Source organism: Herpailurus yagouaroundi, unplaced genomic scaffold (assembly GCF_014898765.1).
Source record: "Herpailurus yagouaroundi ecotype Mexico unplaced genomic scaffold, PumYag 196, whole genome shotgun sequence".
Taxonomy (NCBI): domain Eukaryota; kingdom Metazoa; phylum Chordata; class Mammalia; order Carnivora; family Felidae; genus Herpailurus; species Herpailurus yagouaroundi.
The window spans coordinates 32,299,586-32,312,664 of NW_024412427.1; the positions used below are offsets into that span (position 1 = coordinate 32,299,586).

The 13,079-nt window shown below is 40.8% G+C and overlaps 1 protein-coding gene across 6 annotated transcripts in view; it reads right to left on the reverse strand.

Annotated features, from left to right (window-relative positions):
* RALGAPA2 (Ral GTPase activating protein catalytic subunit alpha 2) overlaps nt 1–13,079 on the reverse strand; it is a 329,216-nt gene that overhangs the window by 246,251 nt on the left and 69,886 nt on the right. For all 6 annotated transcript variants that reach the window (XM_040447849.1, XM_040447847.1, XM_040447848.1 and 3 more), the window contains exons 6-9: nt 12,514–12,691; nt 11,596–11,711; nt 8,178–8,316; nt 5,849–6,048 (exon numbers count right to left, since the gene is read on the reverse strand). In XM_040447849.1, the coding sequence (XP_040303783.1) occupies nt 5,849–6,048; nt 8,178–8,316; nt 11,596–11,711; nt 12,514–12,691 (633 nt within the window). The remainder of the gene's footprint in view (nt 1–5,848; nt 6,049–8,177; nt 8,317–11,595; nt 11,712–12,513; nt 12,692–13,079) is intronic.

The following is a 13,079-nucleotide window of genomic DNA, read 5'->3' on the forward strand; positions in this document are numbered from 1 at the left end:
ATGGAGAGAGTCCATTTTCCACCCACTAAAACCAAGATGGAATTCTCAACTACTATTTGGTATTAGTTGATTCTGGTGGAAAATGCAAAAATAGTTTTTACTTCTTCGGCACATGATGAAGCCTCCGTCAGTGAAACAGACCTATCTGAAGCAGACCAGGCCTGCACTGCCAGGACTCAGGAAATTGCACGATGCAGGCTGCCACTTAATCCTTCCCATCACCCCTCCCCAACATCCTGGTTTCTTCTCAACCGACAGCTCATATTGAGACTTGTTCACTCCCAGGGTCAAACTAAACGGGGACACTCACAAAGAAGGTATGAAACAAGAGGATGCAACTGCCCTTCTATTGGTGATGCCTGATGCCACTCAACTTCCTTGTCATGATTTGCCTGCATGGTTGGGGGCAGACTGCATTTGCCTTGGCAGAGCTCTAGGACACAGAAAGTACTAGAGTGGAAGTCAACAAACAAATGAGTTTGTATAATGTACAAACTCATATAGGGTTGTCAATTTGTGTAATTCACTTTTTCTAACTGTTCATCCCACGAAATACAACAATTTCAGGAAACCCACAGCCCATGAATCATTATTGAAGAACTGATTTACAATTAGTAAAATTATAAATAAAAAATTATAATACAAATAAATGTGATCAACTGATACCATCTCAAACTTTCTTTTACATTCCCAAATGGATTTTTATGGGTTATAATGTCAGTTAATGTGCTTATAGAATTGGTAAAAAATGGTCACCGCTGACATTTTAAAATCACCCCTCTGCTTTCTCTAATGTATACTGAAGTACTTTTATCTCATACAAAAATGAATTACTGGGGCACCTGGGTGGCTCAGTTGGTTAAGCGTCCAACTCTTGACTTTAGTTCAGGTCATGATCTCATGGTTCGTGGGTTCAAGCCCTCCATCGGGCTCTGCACTGACAGTGCGGAACCTGCTTGAGATGCTCTCTCTCCCTCTCTCTCTGCCTCTCCCTCACTTGTGTGCTCTCTCGCAAAATAAACAAACTTAAAAAAAATGAATTACTAAAGACTAAATAATACTTCACTAAAAATATTTTCAGCTGAAATGATGCACCAAGAATGTTCAGGTTTATACTGTTGTTGCCAACACAATATATGGGATATGAGAGCAACTATATTTTCGTTCTCCCTGAATGATGCCACTGAACAAGAGTATTTGTTAAACCAGACTCTCCAAGGTGGTAAGAAAACTAAGTCTAGATGATGTATTGATTCCTTTCCTCCCTGATGAAAACTAATGTCAAAGGTATTAATTCTAGATCCGGAAGTAAATTCACTTTGGAAAACACACACACACACACACACACACACACACACAATCTCTCATCTATGACCTTTAACACAGAATGGCAAAAATGTGAACTCTATTTGGAAGCAGCACTTAAAATACTGTTTTAAAGGGATTTTTACAAGAGCAGCATATTCTTTGAAAAGAGATTTTGGATCACCTCATTTAGTGATATTCACTTTACACAGGCAAAATTATATTACATTTGAAATTCCAAATAAAAAATTTCAGGAGACAAAATTATATGTGCTTTTACTCCCGCAACTCTGCCCCCCAAATCTAATATTCAGGTGCTTAAATTGCCTTTTCTCAGGTACACTGTAAACGAAGAGAGGAACACAGTGGACACATGTGAGATGAGGTGGGAACACAGCTGTACAGGCACAGAAAGGACTACAGGAGACAAGTGGTCTGCTGAATAATGACCATGCCCTGATCTCCAGAACCTTAGAGTATCTTACCTTTTATGGCAAATGGGATTTAGCAGATGTGGTTAAATGAAGGATGTGAGAGGGGAAAATTATCCTAGATTATCTGGGTGGTCCCAATGTAATCACGAGGATCTATAAGGAGGCAGGAGGATCAGACACAGAGAGAGCAATGTGAAGATGGAAACAGGGACAGAAGGTGTTATGATGAAGGTCCATGAAACACAGAATGCAGGTAGTCTCTAGAAGCTGGATGAGAAAAGGAAATGGATTCTCCTCTAGGTCTCCAGAAGAAACACAGACACCTTGATTTTACCACACTGACACTGATTTTGGACTTCAGACCTCCAGAAACTCAATATAATACATTTGTGTTCTTTCAAGCCACTAAAACTTTGTGGTAATTTGCTACCGTGGCAAAGAAAACTTACAACAACTTACTGTGAGGCATATTAATAGTCTACACAATGGCAGTGGCCATTTCTAGGTGCAGCCATCTGCAGGGTGTGGAAGCACTGGGCCTGGAGAGTTGTCTTCCCATCACCCATTCCCTTCCCTAACGGATGCATGGTGCTCCATGTGCCTCCTCCCCTGCAGCCCAGGTGACTCACAGGAAGCTGACCCCATCCACAGCACCAGGGATTGGAAGCCAATCATGTCCCTACTGGGCCATTCACATTGCTTTAAGGCAATCAGTGCCTTGTTATTGTTCTAGAAGAGGCAAGTAACTAAGTTGTTCCACTCAGACAAAAGGGAAGGGATGGGCTTTTTTTTTTTTTTTTTTTTAATTTGATTCAAGTTAACACACAGTGTAGTATTGGTTTCAGGAGTATAATTTACTGATTCGTCACTTACATACACCCAGTGCTCATCCCAACAAGTGCCCTCCATAATGCCCATCACCCATTTAGCCCAACCCCTCCAGTAACTCTGAGTCTGTTCTCTCTTTAAGAGTCTCTTATGGTTTGTCTCCCTCTCCGTTTTTATCTTTTTTTCCCTTCCCTTCCCTTCCCCTGTGTTCACCTGTTGTGTTTCTCAAATTCCACAGAGGAGTGAAATCATGGTATTTGTCTTTCTCTGACAGACTTATTTCGCTTAGCATTATACCCCCTAGTTCCATCCACATTGTTGCAAATGGCAAGATTCCATTCTTTTTCACTGCCCCGGCAGCAACTTCTTACTAGACATGTCTCCAGAGGCAAGGGAAATAAAAACAAAAATGAACTATGGGATCTCATCAAGAGAAGGGCTTTTTATTTTTGGGTTGTCTCTGAATATGAACAAGGAGGGCAGTGCCCCAGTTGTTGGCAGCCATCTTACAATCTGAGGGGAAGCTGAAGACAAACCTGCCAGAGGGAAAGGGCAGAGGAGGGAAGACTGTAGAGAATCATGGAAAGAGTGTGAGTAAACCATATTCTCTGCCAGCCCTGCCATGAGCTTATTTTATGAAATTAAAATGTTTCTTTTTTTATCTTTAAGACAGTTTGAGTTATGGAGTTTTTTTTTTGTTGTTGTTAGGATGACATAACCATCCGAATTGCTTCAGGAGGCCAGGCTTTTATAACACTAAAAAACCAGATAATAAAAGTAGATGACTCACAAGTGTGAATGGCCACTTAAGGAAAAAAATCAGAATCTTGAAGCAGTGGTTAATCTGCTATTCTTGTTACTTCTCGCCAACCAAATGTATTTTTCAAGAATGAGAAACTTATTTTCAATAAATACAGGTGACGGTTTTCTAAAATTTTAAAACCAGGTAGGAAAAAGTCACAGCCTTTAAATAGACTGCTCTGAATCGACCTAACAACACGAGATGTAACATAAAATTTATCAAGGGTGTGACTGAGTTTCTTATATATGATTTCATACAAATTTTTGTCTACCTGATAAGTTTTAGTTTTTGTCTACCCGATGGGTGAGTAAAGGTCTCTCAACGGTCCAGAACCGTGTTCCCCTGACTGATGGTGAAATCTTGGCTCATTTTTATTTCCTCTTCTGTGAACTTCTGTTTTATCTCCTTTTGTCTGTTTTGAATTGTTTTTGAGTTGAATTGTTTGTCTTCTTGTCAATTTGTAGGCACTCTCTCTATATTAGAGGCATGAACTCTTTTAATAGCTAAGATGTCATGAATACTTTTCACAGTCTGTGTGTGGCTTTACTCTATCTTTGCACATACAAACCTTTTTCACATTTTTTAAATAAGGTGGAACCTCATTTCTTCTATGGCTTGTGGGTCTTGTCTCTACCTAACGTAGTCTACCACTTCCCAAATGTATATGTTCCCCTAGATTTTCTCCCAAATTTATTGCTTTGTTCTTATATTTAGACCTTAAACAATTTAGAAATTAAATCAATCTGACATCTGACTATGTATGTGATACAAATCAAAGTTCAGAGAGAAAGAGAGACAGAGAGAGACTGAGTTCTTTGAGCTCTCAGGGCTATAGATTAGATTCGATAGTCAATGTTATGCAGTCTCATTTCCTAAAAAGAACCTGTGGTTTCTGTCTGGAAGGCTGTGTAATTTTTTTCTTAATCAATGAAAGCCATATGTCTGTTAGGTCTGTGTCTGTTTAGCTAGATCTCTCTGGCACTCGAAGGCCTTTTTAGTCTAAATCATGACTTTTTTTCAGCTCAAGTAAACATTTCATTAGATCAATTATCACTTCTGATTTTTTCTCCTTTTGTCCTCATGAAGTGCAAGGTAGGTCTGGGCCTGTCCTCAGATCTTATTTATTAACTTCTGATTTTCATCTCTTTGAATTTCTCCTCAATATTGTAGGATATTTCTTTGGAAAATCAACTTTGTTCTCAGCAGAGATCATTACAATCGCCAGTTTATCTATTAAATTTTTAAATTAATGAATTTATAGTTTAAATTAATGTTTTTTTAATTTTTTTTTACATTTATTCATTTTTGAGAGACAGAGAGAGATAGAGCACAAGTGGGGGAGGGGCAGAGAGAGAGGGAGACACAGAATCCAAAGCAGGCTCCAGGCTCCCAGCTATCAGCATAGAGCCCGATGCGGGGCTCGAACTCACAAACTGCAAGATCATGATCTGAGCCAAAGTCGGATGCACAACCGACTGAGCCACCCAGGCGCCCCTAAATTAATGGTTTTTTAAAGCTTTCTTTTAAAACTTTCATTAAGTCTTTTGTTGCTTTTACTGGAATTGTATCCCCCTCAGACATCTTTGAAACAAGATTCTCCAGTTCTTCAGTCAGTTCTTATCAATGGGGCCACACGCTCTGGACCTCAGTTTGGTGCTCCTTCATCAAGGTGCTAATAATCACTCAGCTGTGTGCACTCTCCCAGCTCAGGCCTAGGTCACACTTCTGGAAACTCCAGAGTATCAGCAAACCTGCTCTAAGTGGACCTCACTTTCTGCATAAAACCATTACCCTGCTGTGGAGTGGCTGCTCTCAAACTTCCCCACGTGGTCCTGCTCTACCTGGTGCAAAGTCTCTAAGTAACTCAGCCTTCTGGGAAAGTAACTCAGCCATTTGTGCAGGACTAAGGCTGCAAAAGAGAGTAGGTACACTACAGGCCCCATATAGAAAGAGGTCTTCACTAAAGGCCTCGGGGAGAGACAGATTTCTCTTCCAGGGATTCTATCAGGGCTTAACAAGCACTCTGAAATCCTGAGATCGTCTTCCACTCCTTCCCCTGAGATCCCAGAGGGCATTTGGCAGTCTCATGGGTCCTCTCCATGGCCCACCTGTGTGATTCCTGAGGGTTTTCCTGTTGTTGGGGACTGGGGAAGCCAACACAGGCCCCTGGTCTTATGCTCCAAGGTCACTGGTACTTGAGCAAAAGAGGGAAAATGAGAGAGCCAGGAGTGTGCACACAACAGCCATCTCTCAGAATGTCTCCTTGGCCCCCAAGGTTGCCTTGTCATGGCAGTGTCAACAGAGCACTGAGAGTGCGGCCTCAGAGCTTCCCCTGACACCTCAGCAACACAGACAAAGCCACCAATAAACCAGTCCCCATAACCAACATCCCTTAAGAACCAAGAACCCTAATAACCAATTACTTTGGCATGTGTTAGTGTATTCTTACCTAAGTAAAAGAAGATGATGAATGGCATACCTGTATGATTTTGGGCAACACATCAACTCCATTTTTAGTGTTTTGTGTTGTAGTTAAATACTTTTTTTCCAAAAAGAAAGTGACAATCCACTTAATAAAAACAACGCGAGCTGCCATGTATGGAATTTTTGTACTGTAAATGTTTTCATTGTCTCGAGTTGTAGTAATGTACACTGGCTTTGGTCTCATATGGGGGATGTCTGGAAGAAAAAAGAGCACATATCAGGTTAGTGAATGTAACCCCCACAGAAGATTCAATTTAACCAAGCAGATAAATATCTGTCTGTTTGAACTGCGACTAAAAAGAACCAGAAATTATTAGAAATGACATCTTTTGGTAGGCTTGTTTCTGATTCTGCCTTGCAACCTGACCAAGATGGGATGGTGGGTACTGCTGTTGCGTGCTTGTTACAACTGTGGTATATAGCTGTGGAAGTACTAAGCTAACAACTCTTTTTAACAAATTTGAGAAATGACAGATTATAAGCCTAAAAATATTTTCACATATATTACAGTTTATTTTATCTTTATTTTATGACAAAATAATTTAATCTTATTTTATGACAAAAAATAAAAGCACATATACACATTTTTTCATCATTTTAGGTATTTTAACATCCAATACTACACTAACCATAATCCACTGGACTTTTAGTCTTATATCCTTTTCCCTTTAGATGAATCCAAAGAATAAAATCAATACAATCTACTTTATGTTAGAAAGAATTCATCTTTGAGGTATCAGACAAATTAATAAGAGGTCCATTCCTCAATCTTTAAATTCCATAATCAATACAAAAAATTACATGGTGTTGGGTTTGAGATACTACTTGCTGTATGTCCAATTCTCATCCTAACTTGTATCCACTTGGAGAAACCTGCATGAAGCAGTTCTCAACAAATAACTTTTAATTTTAGCACATTAATAATGTTTTCTACATGAATATAGACTATAAAATCAGAAACAAATTCTGAAAAAATATACCCACATATAGTTAACAAAATACACATCTCAGTACCTCTAAAGTTTAGTACTTCTACATCTTTCAAAATGCACCAAGTTTTTGCTATTTTTCCCTTCTCCAAGCATGCATGTGTGTTTGTGTGTGCGTATGTGTAAATAAACACCCTAAGACAACTGAATTAGTAGTCCACATTCTCCAGATGGATTAACGTCTGTCGTGATCTTCCCCTTCCAAAATTGTTCCTGATCCCGGGTGCCTGGGTGGCTCAACTGGTTAAGCACCCGACTTCAGGAAAGGTTATGATATCAAGTTCATAGGTTCAAGCCCTGCATTGGGCTCTGCACTCACAGTGTAGAGCCTGCTTGGGATTTGCTCTTTCCCCTCTCTGCCCCTCCCCCACTCGTGCTGTTTTTTTTCTCTCAAAATTAAATAAACAAAAATAAGCAAAATTGTTCTTGATTATTCATCTTAACTAATTTCAACTGCTTTAAAACAATAGGGAGAGAAAAATTTGCCCCCCACTGCCACCAATCTAAGGGTGCTTCTGTCCTATGAGCCCTCATTTCTTTTCCTTTTTAAAAATTTTTTAACATTTATTTTAGAGAGAGACAGACAGAGTGCAAGAGGGGGAGGAGCAGAGAGAGAGAGGGAGACCCAGAATCCGAAGCAGGCTCCAGGCTCTGAGCTGTCAGCACAGAGCCCGATGCGGAGCTTGAACCTACAAACTGTGAGATCATGACCTGAGCCCAACTCAGATGCTTAACCGACTGAGCCACCCAGGTGCCCCATGCCCTCCTTTTTTATAGAAGAAAAACTTTATCAGCTAAGTTAGAAACTCCCTTATGTTTTCTTCCTTTCTGGAGCTTACTGTCCCTGGGGTGCCTAACTGCCCTAGCATCGGTCCCGCCATAAGCTATAAGCAGCACCTGCTGGATGGAAGATCCAGTATAAAAGGGCTTACTGTGGGCAGCTGTGTAGCCTGGGCTGGCTTGCCTAGCCACTGAGCAAGGTCTGGGGTCTCACCATACCCCGCCACTCCTAAGACAAGACCTAAGGGAATGCAAGTTTTTTTTTTAACATTAAAAGTTTTCAATATAATTACAACCAAAAACCCATAACACATGTCAAATTATTCTGAGTACAGGAGCCATAGTCCCCTTTATTGCTGTGAGATGAGGTACCTCTTGAAGCTTGTACAAATAGGTAAAATCATTTACTAGGAAACTTTAAGCCTCTTGCAATAAAGTTACCATTAAATATAAGAATAAAATGGCTATTTTACTTAAAAATAATCAAAGGCCACTTTGAAAGAGACTGGACAGCTTCCCTGTGGACATCCTCTAGATACAACCCAATGTACTTACCAAGTACAGGTTTGTAGATGTTTGTTAACTTAGTAAATGTTGGAAATAAATGAGGAAGATAATATTTTCGAAACAATGTAAAAAGAAATGTAAAACCAGTATCTTGATTCTCCTTATTCTTCCACTCCAAGCTTGCAGCCTTTGGATAATATGTGGAAAAGAACAGATGTACATTTACATTTCAACTTAATGTATACTAAACTGAAATGCTGTTATCTTATTAAAATTCCTGTTCTAAACACACAAAAAATATTTTGACAAATAATGTTGACAATCATGTAATGAAATTGTATCTTAAAACTCAAACGACAAGAATAAAAGCTTCAAAGAAAAGACCTATGGGAATGCAAGTTTTTTTTTTTTAACATTAAAAGTTTTCAATATAATTACAACCAAAACCCATGACCAAAATGGTAACTACGTGAAACACGGTTTTACTGAGTATTAAAAAAAAAATCACACAATGATATCATATCTTTTTAAACTGGCTCTACTACATCATGCCCTTATTTTTCCCCACATGTTCTCTATAAGGATTTAATATTCTTTCTGCCCTTAAACATTTAGTCAGATGTAATCTGGTGGGTTTTTTTTTTTTAACACAAAAAAGGCCATTTATAATAAACAGGAATTTTTTAAAATTTTGTTTAATGTTTATTCACTTGTTGAGAGATGGAGACACAGCGTGAGTGGGGGAGGGGCAGAGGGGGTGGAGGAGACAGAATCAGAAGCAGGCTTCAGGCTCTGAGCTGTCAGCACAAAACCCGATGCGGGGCTTGAACCCATGAACTACAAGATCATGACTTGAGCCGAAGTCAGATGCTTAACCAACTGAGCCACCCAGGCACGCCTATAATAAACAGGAAATAAAGAAATAACCCCTTGCAAGGATTTCATGCAAAATCAGTATCATTAAAAGGCAAAGCTATGGAAACTTGTAAAGTGCATTCTCCTTATTAAAAGCACTCCACAGGCTAAGATAAGCCAGGCCTGCCAGTCCACCTGTACCTGTTACTAGTTCTTAGTACTTGTTAGAACACAGAGTGCTCTAAAGCAGAGCTTCCCAACTTCCTTCATGATGCAGCCCACTTAGAAAATGAAAATACTTTGTGCAGCATCTGAGGTAAAGGGATGCGGAACTTTGAATGCCCCTGGGGCAGAGGGGCTCAGTGTCTGTGACCTGTCAGAAGTTCTAATACACAGAGTGTATCAGAAGTTCTCTGGGGTGAGCCAGTGGAGAAAAGGGAGAGAAAAAGAGAGGGATGGACATGAACATACAACTCTGCACATGATTTATGCACAATCTGCATAAAAACCACCACCTTATATCACCGGCATCCTTCCTCCACTGGGATTCTGGGGATTGTGTGACTTATCTGAGGTCACACAGCTCATTAGTGACATATCTAGAATGAGACCCAAGTACACCAACACATCCAAGTTCTCAATACTTCATGCTGATCTCCTGGGACAGATGGAATGCCCTACCACTTCTGAACAGGTGGTTTGAGTTGCAGGTGGAAATGCAGAGTTTCCAGAAGACAACAGAATACGCCAGCCTGGTCTTAGGATTTTGGAGTCCTTGTGTTTCTGGTGCTGGCTAAAGGAAATGGGAGAGGAGAGTACACAAGATTGCCCAACAGGACAGAGTAGTCAGAAAGGGAGCCAAGGAATGAATCTTGAGAAACAGCAGAGAGAGACAGTCCCCAAAGAAAAGTGGCAAGAAATAAAAGAAGGGGAGGAGGAAAGCAGGAAGAAAACATGAAAGGAGAGAATATCACGAAGAAGGGGCAGTCACCGTCAAATCACCTGAAAGATGATTTGAGTAGGGCAAAAACTAAAGTGTCCTTCCTCTAGACTTGAACACTAGACCTCCTTCACGATCTTGGGCCTCCGTCTTAGCAGGGACAGGGCAGAGGCAGGTAGCAGTGAGTGTCAGGTGAGGAAGTGGATTTAGCAGAGATTATGACATCAACAAACTTGGTTGTGGAGGACACAGAGATTGGACAGAGTTCCCAGGAAGAACTCAGGGATGACCAGTGTTTGCCAAAAGAAAGGAATCCAGTAGTTTTGAACCATATCAATGCTTAGAAATGTAGACCAAGAGAAAGAGATCGCCCACTGAAATCATAAACTAATGATATTATCTCTGTTTTCAGTTGGTAAACATCAGAGAAAGGAGCCTGTGACATCAAGCAGACCTGTGCTGACAGCACAAAGAAACACCTCTATGTGCTCCCACCCAAATTTTCCTGCCTGCTCTGCCTATTATTTCCAGATCCGCCTGTTTAGCCTCTGGGCCTGCCTCCTCCTCCATCCACCTTGCTAGCCTAGGGATCAGCGTTCAGGAAGGGGCAAAGAGGCAAAAATAGATTAATACATTATGAGAAAACAGAAAATATATATGGCTCTCTGCCCCCACTTCCTGGCATAGAGCCCCTAAAACTCTTGTCATGTCCTAAGAAGTAAGAGCACTGGGAGCATCTTTTGTTCTAGTAAAACAACTCTGGGTGGGCTCCTGGATGGCTCCTGAGTGAGGGCTGGTCACCAGAAAGACCACACTGTGATTAGAACTTGGAATTTTCAGCACCCCCACCCCAACCCTTCCATTTCTCCAGAGGGGAGAGGGGATAGAAATGGAGCATGTCTATGTAAGGAAGCCTCCAGAAAAATCCCAATGGCAAGGGTTTCAGGGAGCTTCCAGGTAAGTCAACATATCCATGTACTGAGAGGGTAATGAAACCCACCTCCACATGAACAGACATTCCTGTGCTTGGGACCCTTCCAGGCTGTGCCCTTTGTATCTCTTCATCTGGCTGCTCATCTGTATCCTTTATCACATACTTTAATAAAGTGGTAAATGGAAACAAAGGTTTCCCGGAGTTCTGTGAGCTACTCTAGCAAATCAGTTGAACCTGAAAAGGAGTTGTGGGAACCTTTGATTTGTAGCCAAGTTGTATAGAAGCAGTGGGTAACCTGGGGCCTACCACTAGTAACTGGCACCTGACTGTGACAGAACCATCTCATGGGACTGAGCCCTTCTCCTGCGGGATCTAATGCCATCTCCAAGCAGACAGCCTCAAAGCAGAAATAAACTGTAGGACATCCAGCTGGTGTGGCGGAGTTGTCTGATGGGGGAAAGCACTCACACGTTTGGTAACCACAAGTGTCAGAAGTGAAGTGTTCTGTGTGAATGTGGTAATGATCTAAAAGTAGGTGGAGAACTGAATTCTTCCCGTGACATACACACTTACACAAAATAGTATATATGCCAGGTCTCTGCTGATGTGACCCGGTACATACTCTATTTTTAGTATCATATAAAATCACCTCAAAGTAAAAAGCAAAGGTACAAATGCTTTCTCTTTCCCACAGAGAGTAAGACCATTACTGAATTATCCCATGATTTTTCTCTTACCTGAATAACCATATATTTCAATAGTATTTGAAGAAAAAAGCATGTTTGGTCCTCAGCAATCTTTTCCCCCGATATGGCTGGTAGGAGTGGAGTGATTTCTTCTGGATATACCTTTGCTGCAGAGTGGGAAAAAAAGCAGGGCTCTTTCACCAAAGTTAAAGAGCGTTTTGTTTCTGTTTTTAAATGGTCTCTATTAACATACATCTATCCCTCCACTGGAACTGCTCACACTATACTCCAAGCCAGTGTACATGAAGGGCTTAGAAATATGGTACAAATGCTCATGAAACCACCTCTCCCACTAACCCATTCTTTTCTCTTTCAAATTCTGCTTTGGTCAGCCTAAGATCAAGTACCTGTCATTGGGCAATAAAGTAACATGCATTAATAAAGCAATGGCCCTAACTGGCAAGTTCTTGAAAACTCACAAGACACAAATGGCTGCTATTAATACTCCCAGAAGGCCACTATTGTCCTTCCATGAATGCTGCATGAAATACACAGCTGGCAAAAAAGAGCCTGGGTGAGCAGATGAATGTCCGCTCATGAAACAATCTGAGGAGGACAATAGACAGTAGTTTTGGATGGCGGATTTAAATCTCATTAACAGCCACAAAAACACTCCAGACATACCACGTGTCTCTACTTCCTGCTATTGCCAACATCTGTCCCCTCCCTTCCATTCTTGTTTCCACCACTTCAGGAAATTTCTCCTGTCATCATTTCATATAAAATAGGCTCCGATTCTTTCAATTCTAATGTCTTTAAGACTTTACTATGAATGTAAGCAGAAAATAACTCCTCCTCTGAACCATCTGTGAAATAAAGATTTCTATGTAGGATAATGACAAACCAAGGAATTCCTCAATGTAACTTCAAGAGTCATTCCAGCCTGTAAGACCTGCTAAAGTTACTCACCATCAGCTCCACTAGGGCTAGGACTGATGAGTGTCTCCAGCGTACAGGGCCCTCTGGATGACATGATTGCTGGGAAACCAGGCACAAGGCAAGCAAAAATCAGCACCTGCTCTTCTGCACAGTTTGTCTGAAGTGCTTGAAGCCACAGAAGAAACAGCCTGATCCCTTCACATCTTATCTAAAAGCAGAATTAAAGGCAACAAAATTAAACACCCAAATGTATATGCAGAGATGCACTGCAATGCAGAATCAGTTCTGAGAAAGAAAAACCAGAAGTTAAAGGTACTGTCGAAATACGGCACCAAGTTCTTCTTAGTGACAAGCAGGCATGCTGCAATGAACACAAGGGTTAAGAGTGTGGGTTATGGAGCCACAGGGCCTGGGTTCAAATTCAGGCTCTGCTACTTTAGCTTAGCTGTGACCAGTGGAGGACTGCTTAACTTCTCTATGCATTAGTCTCCCCCTCTGTAAAATAGGGTAATAGAATTTACCACAAAGTACTGGTATAGGGTTAAGAGAGTTAAAACAGTGCCCATATCATCAATTGGTTACCCATGAAAACAATG